Source organism: Scylla paramamosain, chromosome 41 (assembly GCF_035594125.1).
Source record: "Scylla paramamosain isolate STU-SP2022 chromosome 41, ASM3559412v1, whole genome shotgun sequence".
NCBI lineage: Eukaryota > Metazoa > Arthropoda > Malacostraca > Decapoda > Portunidae > Scylla > Scylla paramamosain.
In genome coordinates this window covers 7,021,022-7,034,466 of record NC_087191.1, presented here as the reverse complement: position 1 = coordinate 7,034,466, position 13,445 = coordinate 7,021,022, and the positions used below count along the sequence as shown (strand labels likewise).

At 40.1% G+C, this 13,445-nt stretch overlaps 1 protein-coding gene across 1 annotated transcript in view; it reads right to left on the bottom strand.

Annotated features, from left to right (window-relative positions):
• Positions 1-3,845, bottom strand: part of LOC135092880 (probable 4-coumarate--CoA ligase 3) — a 10,746-nt gene extending 6,901 nt beyond the window's left edge. Inside the window, exons 1-4 of the mRNA XM_063991642.1 lie at positions 3,340-3,845; positions 2,883-3,006; positions 939-1,152; positions 197-396 (exon numbers count right to left, since the gene is read on the bottom strand). Of these exons, the coding sequence (XP_063847712.1) occupies positions 197-396; positions 939-1,152; positions 2,883-3,006; positions 3,340-3,572 (771 nt within the window). The 5' untranslated portion in view covers positions 3,573-3,845. The remainder of the gene's footprint in view (positions 1-196; positions 397-938; positions 1,153-2,882; positions 3,007-3,339) is intronic.
• Positions 3,846-13,445: the final 9,600 nt, after the last annotated feature.

The window sequence follows — 13,445 nt, the reverse complement described above, 5'->3', positions numbered from 1 at the left end:
AACTGTGATAGGTAAACATGAAAAGAGGAGGAAACGTGAATATACCCGATCCCTTTAACACACAGCACACCAAACACAACACACACACACACACACACACACACACACACACACACCTTGACCAGTACTCCTCATTTATAATAACACAAACGATACTCAACACAGCACAACACAATGCAACACTATAATTACGTACTTCCACTTGTTTGGCAAAGGGAATATTGGCATCCTTCACCATCTCCCTCAGGTTAGGCCGCTGGTGCTTGGAGGGGCCGTTCACGATGACAGGGATCTCCTTCTGCAGTAGCTTGAGGGCGGCGTCTGCAAAGGGCTCCAGCAAGGCGTCCACCACCAGCGCCTCCGCCCCGCTATCCGCTAGATGGTGCGCGATCTCGCCTAAAGGAGGGACAATGAGGAAGGTGAGAATATTATGGAAGAAAGGATGGAAGTTTTTGGACAGATAAGGGAGTTGAGAAAAACAGATGATAGAAAAGGGAAGGGATGATTGTTTTGTTATTTATTTATTTTTATTTGTTATTATCATTTATTTATTTATTTATTTTTGTGGATTTTGTTGCTTTTGTGTTATTTTGTGTCGTTTCGTGCGTTTGTTTATTCTTTTGTATGTTTTGTATTTATTGTTAATTTTCTTTTTTTTTTTTTGCTTTTTCATTTTTTTAGGGGGCGCGTAAGGGGGAGGGTAGAGATTTTTTTTCTTATATATTTTGTTTTTGTTGTTCTTCATTATTATTGTTGTTGTTGTTGCTCTCGTTATTATTACTTTTCCTTTTATTATTATTATTATTATTGTTGTTGTTGTTGGTGGTGGTGGTGGCGTTATGAGCGTGTGTGTAGGTGAATCTCTCTCTCTCTCTCTCTCTCTCTCTCTCTCTCTCTCTCTCTCGCAGCACGCCACACCACACCACACGTTCACTCACTCGGGGTATAGGTACAGTTGAATGGGGTGACGGTGGCTCCAGTAATCATGGTGCCTAAGAAGGCCATGGGGTACTCTGGGCAGTTTGGAGCCAAGATGGCCACAGTCTTGCCGCGGCAGTCCCCTCCACACAGACGCTGCAGTGCCCCGCCGAACCGCATTGCTCCGTCCACCAGTTCCCCGTACGTGTAGCCCCGTCCCGTCATGCTGCACTCCTGTTTGAAATAGAAAGAGCGGGTAGTGTAAGGGAAGGTGCGAGTCAGTAAGCCTAGAGATATAATAGAGACAAGAGAGGGAACTAAATTAGGTAAATGAAAGAGAAAGAGTGGAGGATTAAATGAGCACCAAACCGAAATAAGTACAAATATAAAGCCAGCAAAATAATTATAACAAAGAGAGAGAGAGAGGAAGGAAAAAGAGGAAAAAGAAACGTTCAAATTCGCAAAAAGAAAAGAAACAATTGCAGGCTAACAGTCCTCATGTACAACTGTGTAAGATTAAGAGGCAGAAGAAGGAGAAAGAACACAAAGGAAGTAGCAAGTCTGCGAGCCTATATTTTGGTAGTTTGTTCAACTTATGCTTATCCATTTGTATGATTTTAAAGCTTCCTATTAACTTAGCACTAACCCTTTCACTGCGGTAAACAACAACGCTCAACAGTAAAAACAATTAATTAAATCTTTAAAAGCGTCTACAGCAGGGCTTCCCAACCCTTTTGTTCCTCTGTATCCCTTGAACATTTTTATAGGTTCCCGTCTACCCATAAATAAATCAATAATAAAAAAAAGCAGAAACTGTAATATTTCGATATTATTTTATTATGAAATTTCTACCTATGTGTAAACTGCATAGGAATCTTAAAGGTGACAACATCAATAAATTAAACTTCAGTAATTTACAAAATATCTTGATCCATCACATACATACATACGTATATGTGTGTATATATATATATATATATATATATATATATATATATATATATATATATATATATATATATATATATATATATATATATATATATATATATATATATATATTATTTATTTTATCTTTTTTTAATTATCCATAATGATCACTGGGTCCCGTACCTGATCCTTTCAGGCCCAATACAGTTTGCGGCCATGGTCAGTTCCATAATAGTGAAAGCCAAATGGTATTCACCCTACTCTTGATATGATTTAGATGAAAGTATTGCTTAATAAAATGAGGAAACTAAAAAAAAAAAAACACACACACACACACACAACATTGTGCAGTCTGACTGCAGATTACAACGCCATGTGTTGTACGGCACTAGTTATCCTCTGAGACCTACTGTACCCCCCGGAAAAGTGCAAATGTACCACTGGGGGTACATGTATCCCAGGTTGGGAACCCGTAGTCTACGCGAAAGAAGGATATAAAAAAGGAATAGATTATGTACTTTCTGGCAGTTTAATGTTTTGAGATGGCGGCAGGACAAGAAAAGCTGTCTCAGAGACGTTAGTGAGCAAGGGAAGATGTCAAAAAGCAATGAAAGGGTTAATAATACCATCTATAAATATCTCCCGCGCACTAGAAAGCTCGACCGGCAGACCAGCTGACTTTTTTTTTTTTTTTTTTTTTACGTCCGGTTTCCCTAGTGTATCATGGTCAGGACGGTGCCTCCTGATGAAAAACTTTGGATTTGGCATTTGAAAACCTTTACCCTGAGTGGATGCCTTTCTATCCTCAGGCAGTGGCCAGGACTCGAACCTGTGTGCCTGAGGAACCCTCGGCCCCCAAAGAGCGTGCAGTCCCACAGTACCACGATTCCTTTCTAAAGCAACATAAATGAAAACGAAGTGAAAAGGAAAGAAAGGGGAAGAAATCGAGATATAGTAAACAAGTAAACAATAAATAGATAAGCAGGAGCGAAAAGAACTGCTAAACCTTCACTCATTTTTAAACACTCACTCACCATGGCAGTTTTGTGGGACCACTTGGCGGCGTCCTGTAGCACGAAGGCGGGCGACAGGGCGTTGGGCATGGGCAGTTCTTGTACGTCAGGCTCCACCATGAACTCCCGTCCCCCGTCAAGCTCTCTGTGTGGGGGAGGGGAAAGAGAGGGTGGTGATGGTGTTGTAGCATTATATAAGAGGGGCACTGGCCAGAGAGAGAGAGAAGGAGGAAGGAGGAAATACAGAAACAAGCAGGGAGTTCCAGAGTTTACCAGTGAAATGGATGAAAGACTGAGAGTACAGGGTGCCTCTTGCGTTAGGCCAGTTTAGTATAGATCATGTATGGTAGTCAGGTAAGGTTAGGTTAGCTTAGGTAAGGCAAGATTAGGTTAGGAAACTTTCTTATAGGTTAGATTTGGTTAGGTAACGCTAGGTTAGGTTAGGTTAAGTTAGGTTAGGTCAAGTCAGCACCCTCACCTCTCAGTCATGGGCGAGGCGGGTCCCCTGCTCTTCGTCTTGGTGGTGATGGAGCGTGTAGGGGCCGTGGGTGTGGCATGGGAACGTGCTTGCGTGGAGGCGTGGGCGTGCAGGGGCGTGGAGGGGTAGGCGGCCACCCGTGCAGCGTGGGCATGGACCTGGAGGGCAGGGACTGCACGCCCACTCACCACACGCCCGCAGAGAGAGAGAAGAGGCAAAGTTTGGGTCCTCATTTTGCGTGTGTGTGCGTGCGTGCGTGTGTGAATGAAAGTCTAGGTACGTTTAAAAGTTTTGTGTACGTGTACAAGCGTGTACTTGAATTTAAATGTGTGTATGTGACAAGCTTATGTACGTTAGAAGGTATGTGCGTGTATGACTGATTAGTATGTACGTTTGGGAATGCGTGTACGTGCGAATGTGCGCGCGTATCGTTAGGTTAGGCTAGTGGTTCACGTAAGGTTTTGCGTGCGCGTGTGTGTGCGCACCGCTGGAATAACTAGAGGACCAATGAGCTGCTCCTCTTTATATAGGCTTGTTATCTCCTCCTCCTCCTCCTCCTTCTCCTCCTCCTCTTAAGTCATTATTTGTTCCAAAATTTCCTTATCTTAAACACTTCTCTTCCTCCTCCCCCTCTTCCTCCTCCTCCTCCTCCTCCTCCTCCTTTTCGTCACCTGGATGTCTTCTTTCTCTCGTCCTTCATTAAAAATTTTCCCTCTTTCTCTTCTCATCCTCCTCTTTTCCCCGCTTCCTCGTCTTCCTCTTCTCCTTCAACCTCCTCTTCTGTTTCTTCCACTTCCTGCTCCTCCGCTTCCTCATCTTCCTCTTTTACACTTGCCCGTCTTCCTCTTCTTTACCATCCTCCTTTTCCGTTCCTTCCATTGCCTTCTCCTCCTCCTCCTCCTCCTCCTCCACTTCTCCATTCCTCTCCCCTCTCTTTCCATCTTCCTTTCCTCTCCTCTCCTATCATCTCCTCTTCAGTTCCCCTTCCTTACGTGTTCTCTTCTTCCTCCTCTTCCACTCTCACCTTCATCCTCCTCCTCTTTAGTAACTCCCTCACGTGTTCTCCTCCTCCTCCTTATCCTCTTCCTTATTACAACAGCACTTCCCTCACGTGTCTTCTTCCCCCTCCTCTTCCTCCTCCTTTGCCACTACCTCCTCCTCCTCCTCCAGGTGATAAGGATAGGTAAAGGAGTTGGAATGGAAAAACCCTGTCTGTCACGTAACTTCAATCATGACTAATATACGTGATAAGACTGACTGAAGAGGTGGTGGTGGTGGTGGTGGTGGTGGTGGTGGTAGTGGTGGTCAGGGTTAAAATGTTATGTTATCTGTACCTTTACTACTACCACTATTTTTTTTTCTTTTTTTACGTGCATCCTCTCGAATTCTGTCTCTCCTTTTCATACTACATTTTTTTTTTCTTTTTTACGTCTATCCTCTTTCGTTTTCTATCTCTTCTTCACATTTTTTTTCTTTACGTCAGTCCTCCCGTTTTCTGTTGTTTTTTCCTCCTCGTGTCTTATCCTTCCTTTATTTCATTTTCCTTCTCTTCCTCATCCTTTTCCTTCTCCTCATGTGTTATCCTTCCTTTATTCAAATCTTTCCTCCTTCCTTCTTTTCTTCCTTCCTTCTTTCATTCATTCCTTCATTTCTCTCTTCTTTCTCTAGTTTCTTTCTTTTTTCTTTCCATCATTTACGTCTATCTTTGTCTTTAGTTCCTCCGTAAATCAATCAATCAGTCAGGTAGTTGATTCTTTACTCGTCTATATCTTCTCCAGTTCTCTCAACAATCAGTCAGTCAGTGTTAGCATAAAACAATGAGGAATATAGAATTACTCTCATCAGACTCGTTTAACAGGGGGAAAAACATCTGTTGCTGTTTGTTTTCATTTGTATATTATGTATCACTTCCTTTTCTTCTTCGTTTTTATCTTCTTTTTCTTCTTCTTCATCCTACGTATTACTTTTTTTTTGGGGGGTCAGTCTTCTTCTTCTTCTTCTTCTTCTTCTTCTTCTTCTTCTTCTTCTTCTTATTATTATTATTATTATTATTATTATTATTATTATTATTATTATTATTATTATTATTATTATTATTATTATTATTCGTGTTTCGTTTCTCTTCCAGTTAATGTTTCTGTTAGTCTTTCTCTCCTGATTACATTGTTGCATCATTAATCAACAATCAGTAATTTGGGAACGTCCCAAATTATCTTATTCTGATAAAAGTATGTAATAACAAATAACAATAATAATTCTTCTTGACCACCAACACCAACATTACCATCATCATCATCATCATCATCATCATCATCATTATCATCATCATCATCACCACCACCACCACCACCACCATCATCATCATCATCATCATCACCATCATCATTATCATCATCATCATCACCACCACCACCACCACCACCACCACCACCATCATCATCATCATCATCATCATCATCATCATCATCATCATCATCATCATCATCATCATCATCATCATCATCATCACCACCACCACCACCACCACCACCATCACCACCACCACCACCACCACCACCATCATCATCATCATCATCATCATCATCATCATCATCATCATCATCATCATCACCACCACCACCACAACTACCACCACCACCACCACCACCACCACCACCACCATCATCATCATCATCATCATCATCATCATCATCATCACCACCACCACCACCACCACCACCACCACCACCATCATCATCATCATCATCATTATCATCATCATCATCATCACCACCACCACCACCACCACCACCACCACCACCACCATCATCATCATCATCATCAATATTACACTTCCCAAGACACTACTACGCATCTATTTTTCATTACATAAGGAGACCACCACGATAGCACTGATAAACAAAGCACTGGAAAATAAATACCTACCTACTTGAAGTGTGAAGATAAACATTGTGAAGATATCCTGTCACTAAAACAGGATATTTTTTTTAATCATCCTCGTCTTTTTCTAAGCCAAACCAAACCTAACCTAACCTAACATTACCTAACCTAATCTAACATTACCTAACCTAACCTATTTTGTAACTTCTGTGTCATATCTCAGTTACTTTTGGCAGCTTTTAGGGGAAGTTATTATGTCAAGGGTGTTTTCGTAATGCTGGTGATAGTGTGACAGTGGAAGTAATTGGAGGTTTTCAAGGATGCTTGCGTGATTCTAATAATAGTTCGACAGACTCTAATAGAAGTTATTGGGGTTTTCGAGTGTGGCCTTTGAAAATTAGTTGTAAATTAATAACACTCCTATATTATCAACAGGAGAAACAGTGTTGATAATTCGGGTCTTCATCTCTGTGGCCTTTAAAAATTGTAATGATTAAGTAATAAAGGTTTTTAAGGGTATTTTCATGTTTCTAGCGACAGATTAAGAAGGTTTCTACATTATTAACAGGAGAAATACTCATGAGAACCCGGATAATCATCATCATCATAGTTGAGATGAAATGAGACGAGTTTTTAAGGGTATTTTTACAGTTTTAGTGACAGATTAACAAGATTTCCACATTATTAACAGGAGAAACACTGTTGAGAACCCGGCTAGTCATCTCTGTGGCCTTTGAAAATAGTTGCTGTGAAGTGAAACGGGTTTAAAGATATTTCTGTGGTTCTAGGGACAGATTTCTACATTATTAACAGGAAAAACAATAAGTTACACGGGTTTCTAAGTGTATTTTCAAGATTCTAGTGACAGATTAACAAAATTTTTACATTATTAGCAGAAGAAACACACGTGAGAACCGGATTTATTATTTCTTTGGCGTTTGAAAATAGAATGATCACACACACACACACACACACACACACACACACACGTTACATAATCCCCTGTTACATAATTCACTGGCCAAGTATTATGTCACCTGCCACACCCACTAGTACAGGTGTTGTCCTAGTCACGTGGCACCCCCAGGTAACATAGTGGCTGGGCGGAGAGTTACCTGTGTACCCTACCCTCCTCTCTCCCTCCCCTCTCTCCTCTCCTTTCATCTTCCTTACTCATCTCTCACCTTATGTTTCTCTTTCTCTCTTTCTCTTCACTTCATCCTTCTTTTCTTCCTTTCTTCCTTCCTATTTTGTCTCTTTTTTTCTCTCACTACGGATCTCTTCCTCCCTTCATTCCTTCATATTTCTGTCTTATCTTTCTTCTCTGTTCTCTTCTCCTTTTTCTCTTTTTTCTTCTTTTTCTCCTCTCTTTTTTCTCTTTTTCTTTTCTTTCCTTTTTTCTCTCCTTTCTCTTCTTTATTCTTGTTCTTTAGTCTTTATTTTCTTCCTTTCTTTCTTATCTTGTCCTTGTCTTTCTCTTTTTATTCCTCTTGTTTTCCATTTCTTCTCTTCCTCTTCTTCTTTCTTCTTATTTTGTTTTCCTCTTCTTCCCTTCTCTTCACCCCTTGTCCTTCTCCCCATTTTTCCTCTCTTCATACAGGGACTGCCACGTGTAAGCCTGGTCGCTTCTTGCAACTTCCCTTATTTCTTATGTTTCAATGTTTCTTATGTTTCTCCTTGTTTTCCTCCTTCTCTCCCCTTCCTCCTCCACCTCCTCCTCCTCCTCGAGGATCAACGCGAACGCAAGGTTGTACAACATTGCTTTCAGTACAAATAATAGATCAAAGACTCTTTGCCAACAGGAAAACGTGGAGTATCTCAACATGTGGAACGATTTCTATAATAAACACAAACTCTTCCAGAGCGGCGGCCTTCATCTGAACGCAGTGGGAGCAGCCAGGATGGGCAGACTAATCCATGAAAAAGTTGCCTCCACAGATCAAAAAACGCCCGGGTGCCAGCAACAAGACCAGAGTCGTGAACAATAACGAAATGAGTTCATCCACAGGTTCAGACAAGATCAGAGCTTGTTACTTTAATGTCCGTAGTTTACGAAATAAATTTAATGGACCGCAAGTTCTTATTTTATCTTGAAGACTACGACATCATAGGTGTCACGGAAACGTGGATAAATTCATCAAGCAGAGATTACTTGGCAGAGTACTCACTCCCTGGCTACACCATTTTTAGCTGCGAGAGAACTCACCGTGCGGGAGGTGGTGTTATGTTTTACGTAAAAAAGTAATCTTCACCCTCGTTTATTGCCAACCTCAACCATTGCTAATATAGACGTCACTTTCATCCAGATAGAAAATAAATCTCGTAAAATAACATTAGGTCTCGTCTATCGTCCTCCAGCCCAGTCACCCGCTACAGACGAAAAACTTTATGATCTAATCGCGGACATTTGCTGCGTAAATAGTTGCATAATTATGGGGGACTTTAATCTTCCAGTCACTGACGGCTCACGCGGGCCAGCATCTCTACGGATGTATACTTGAAAGCTCCCTCCACCAGCACGTCATGCATCCGACGAGAGGTAACAATATCCTAGATATTGTTTAAACAACTGGTGAAGAGTCAATAAAAGACGTAAAAATTGGACCAGAACTTAGTTCCAGCGATCATCGTAGCTTACTTTTCACCATAAATTTTGACAAAGATAAAGTAAGCGAAAGTAAAGAAAAAGTGCCAGACTATCGGCGTGGTAACTTTGAGCGACTTCGCATGCAGCTTGCATCCATAGACTGGAATGAACTGCTGGGAATACCAGACATTAACAAAGCATGGGAAGTGTTCGCTAAAAAGTTAATTGAAACTGCGATTTGTATGTACCGCAACGAAACAGACGGAAGGTAAAAAACACCAAACCGAAATGGAATAATGAAATCAGGTGCTGTCTTTTGGCTAAGAAAAATGCGCACCACAGATACAGGTTAACACAGAATGATAATGATAAATTAGAGCACGACAGATTGCGTAGAAAACCAAAAAGCTGATCAAATGCTGCCAAAAATCTGTTGAAGCTCAGATCGCGAACTCGTGTAAAACGAAACCAAAAGAATTCTACAGCTATGTAAAAACAAAAAGGGTTTTAACGTCAACGATTGCTCCACTAATGACTGAAATTGGCAAAAAAAACAGCAAACGAAACAGACATAGGGAACACCCTGAACGAGTACTTTTCAACAGTCTTCACGACCGAAGATGTTCAGAGCAGTCTGCCGACCCCCACGCCTCAGTCAAAGGGCACCACGCTGCCAGACTTCACCATCACAGAAAATTAAATCTTTTCAGTCACGAAGAGTATGAACGTAAACAAGACACCCGGGCCAGACAAGATATCACCCAGGCTTCTTAAAGAAGCAGGAAATGAGCTCGTGAAACCGCTTACGATTCTGTTCAATAAAACTTTACTAGCAGGTAAAGTCCCCCCACGAGTGAAAACAAGCAAATGTCACGCCAATCTTTAAAAAAAGGAAATAAATCTCTCCCAGCCAATTACAGACCGATCAGTCTAAGTTCAGTAGTGTGCAAGCTGATGGAAATAATAATCAGAGATAAATTTGTTAAATATGTAGAAGAAAATAAAATCATAAAGGATTCGCAACACGGTTTCAGAACCAAACGTTCCTGCTTTACGAAATTACTAGACTTCTTCTATGAAGTATTCAACTCGTATGACGAGACAAAAGCAGTTGATATTATCTACCTTGATTTCCAGAAAGCTTTCGACACAGTTCCCCATAAGAGACTCATCAGTAAAGTAAAAGCTCACGGCATTGCCGAAAACACCCTGAAATGGCTGAGAGACTGGCTCTCTGACAGAAAACAGCGTGTTGTGATAAATGTTAAAGAGTCAGATTGGCATAAGGCAAATAGTGGCGTTCCTCAAGGACCAGTACTTTTTATAATATACATTAATGATATTGATGAAGGGATCAATTGCAAAATGAGTAAATTTGCAGACGACACCAAAATAACAAGTAAAATAACGTCAGTGTCACAATGGCAGGAACTGTAGTGTGACCTCAATAAACTAACAAGCTGGGCAGAAAAAATGGCAGATGAGATTCAATATATAAAAGTGTAAAGTTCTTCATATCGGAAGCAACAATGTTCAAGCGAGATATGTAATGAATAACATGCCACTGTCAAGCGCTGATAAAGAAAAAGATCTTAGTGTCGTTGTGTCAAACGACCTAAAGCCGAGTCAACACTGCACAGGAACAGTAAAGACGGCAAATAAATTAGTAGGGTTCAGTAGAAGAACCTTTGAATTTAAATCAGAAAAGGTTATACTTACCTTATATAACTCACTGGTGCGCCCTCATCTACAATACTGTGAAGAGTTCTGGTCACCATATTAAAAAAAAAAAATACGTTGAAAAACTAGAAAAGATACAGCGCAGAGTCACTAAGATGATTCCAAGATTGCGTAATAAGCCGTATGAGGAACGACTGGAAGAACTAAACTTATTTAGTTTAACAAAGCGCAGGATAAGAGGAGACCTAAGTGAAGTGTTCAAAATTTTTTAAAGGATATAGTAACATTGATGCAAATTAATATTTTACCATTGATCATTCTAACCTAACAAGAAATAATGGATTCAAGATCCATTTTAAATCCCTCGAGGACAAACTTTTTTTTCTTTAATCGCATAGTAAATATATGGAATAAACTTCCTGCAGAAATCCTAAACAGCAATTCCATTGAATCATTCAAAAATAAAATAGATAAACATTTAAAAGCAAATCCACAACAAGCTCTCTTCTTGTCCGAATAATTACTAAATTCACTAATAAACTTTTATTTTACAGACACCAATTTCATTATAAATTGTGTTAATTTTCAGATAGGCGTATAGAGTTCACCGTAGGGTGAATAATAGAACTTCCTTTCATCCTTTCCTATAAAAACCCCATGTCAGTGTTTCCATACTGCATGGTACTTTTCCCAACTATTTCCATGCCAGCGCAAGCTGGAGGGAGTGGTGGGTGGGGAGAAGGCTTCTTCTGTGCTGTCCTGTCTCTCTTCCCACTAGCTAGTTAGAAGTAGTTACCAAACAGCCTTGCAAGGACCAAAAAGATCTGTTGCTGTTTGGCTTTCCTTTGTATTCCTCCTCCTCCTCCTCCTCTTCCTCTTCTTCCTGCAGTACCTTAGTGACAAGATAGTATGTCTGTTGTTTACCTGTCTGTCTGTCTGTCTCGCCTCTTAATGAACGTAAATACCTATATGTGATAAGGTAAAAGACTCTCTCTCTCTCTCTCTCTCTCTCTCTCTCTCTCTCTCTCTCTCTCTCTCTCTCTCTCTCTCTCTCTCTCTCTCTAGTGTATTGGTCTGATGGCTTCTTTCAGCCTCCCTTATTTCCTTATGTCCTTAAATAAATTCATAAATAAATAGGATAGAAAACATAGCGGATGTTCCAATATTGGAGCTATAATGCCTCCTTCTAACACACCTTAGAAACAGTGAGGAATTTATCTGAGGGCGGGATAAAAATTGTCACCACTCCCTCGCCGGGGATCAAATCTTTGACCGGAGCAAAGTGCGGCGCCGCAGACATCGGGGACTCCTGATAAAAAGTGGGGGTGTTGGCATCATTAAACAGACTCACGCGTTTTTCTACTTTATAGTTATTCTTTTCGTGCTTGCTTTAACAATTGACAGCATGTTAGGGTTGAGAGGGGCTTGTTCTTTATCCCTCTTTTTACCAAGGAGGAACAGTGAAAATGGGAAACTGGTATACGTAATGTATTACAGAAAAAAGAAATGGGTATATATATATATATATATATATATATATATATATATATATATATATATATATATATATATATATATATATATATATATATACACGCACACACACACACACACACACACACAGAGAGAGAGAGAGAGAGAGAGAGAGAGAGAGAGAGAGAGAGAGAGAGAGAATAAACATAAAATTAAAATCAGTTAGCATAAAGACCTGTCCACACAAGGAAAGAAAGTTTGCAAACTTTTGGAAATAGTTTGCAAACATTCTTCAAAAATTTTGCAAACAGTCGTGAAACATTTTGGAGACAGTTTGCACACACATTTTGCAATGATTCCTTGGATGACAGGCCTTGATACAGTAACACTACAAGTATACTATATAATGCTATCTTTAAAGTTATGTGCATATTGACTACATGGCTGCCTGGGTGTGTGGCTGATAGCAGGACAGATGCCTCTCAAGGGTCAAGTGGGCAGTGCATGAGTGCTTGGAGGAGGCCTGGGAATGGCCCACTGCCTGGCAAGAGGAAAGATAAGAATAAGGAAAAAGAAAGAAGAAAAAAAAATTTATATATTTTTTTCACAGCATGGTAACAAAAGTATTGATGTGTCTATTTAATGTCTGTTACCGTGTCCGCCATATCATTTATTTTACTGTTGTGTGATACCTTTCTAACCAGACACCAGTTAGGCTATAAACCTGTCAGCTCGATGACATCTGGACAATACTCCTCCATCTGTCTCGGTCTTCATATTCTCTATTCTCCATCACCTTTGACCATTGTCTTTCCTCTTCTACTAAGGCTCTCTTCAATACCTAGTTTCCATCTCTTCCTTGGTCTCCCTCGTGGTCGCTTGCCTCTTGGTATCCACTCCATATATTTCTTAGCATGCCGATCTTCTTCCATTCTCATAACATGTCCAAACCATCTCAATCTTGCTCTATCAACATCCTCCAGTAGCGGCCTCACTCCCAACTCTTCTCTTATTTGAACATTTCTCATCTTGTCCCTTCTTGTAACACCCCTGATTATTCTGAGCACTCGCATTTCGGCTGCCAGAATCTTTGATTCTAGTTTTGTACTCAAAGTCCAGCATTCAGCACCATATAACAGGATTGGTTTAAGAATTGTATTGTAAACTATTAATTTACATTTTGTAGACACATGTTTATCTTTTAGTATTGGATATAAAGTCTTTATATTTGCATTATATTTTTCAATCCTTTTGTTAATTTCAGTCTCATTTAAATTTTTCTTATTTATGTTGATACCAAGATAATTAAAATTCTCTACCTCCGTCAATCTTTCTCCATTACAACTGCTCCAATTTTCTTTCCACTGCCATGACTGTTTGCTTTGTGTTTATTTTCATCCCACTTCTTGCCATCTGTTCACAGCAATCTGTAGTGTGTCAGTAGTGCGTCAGGAGAGCCTGTCACCATATGTGATACCATAAGTGA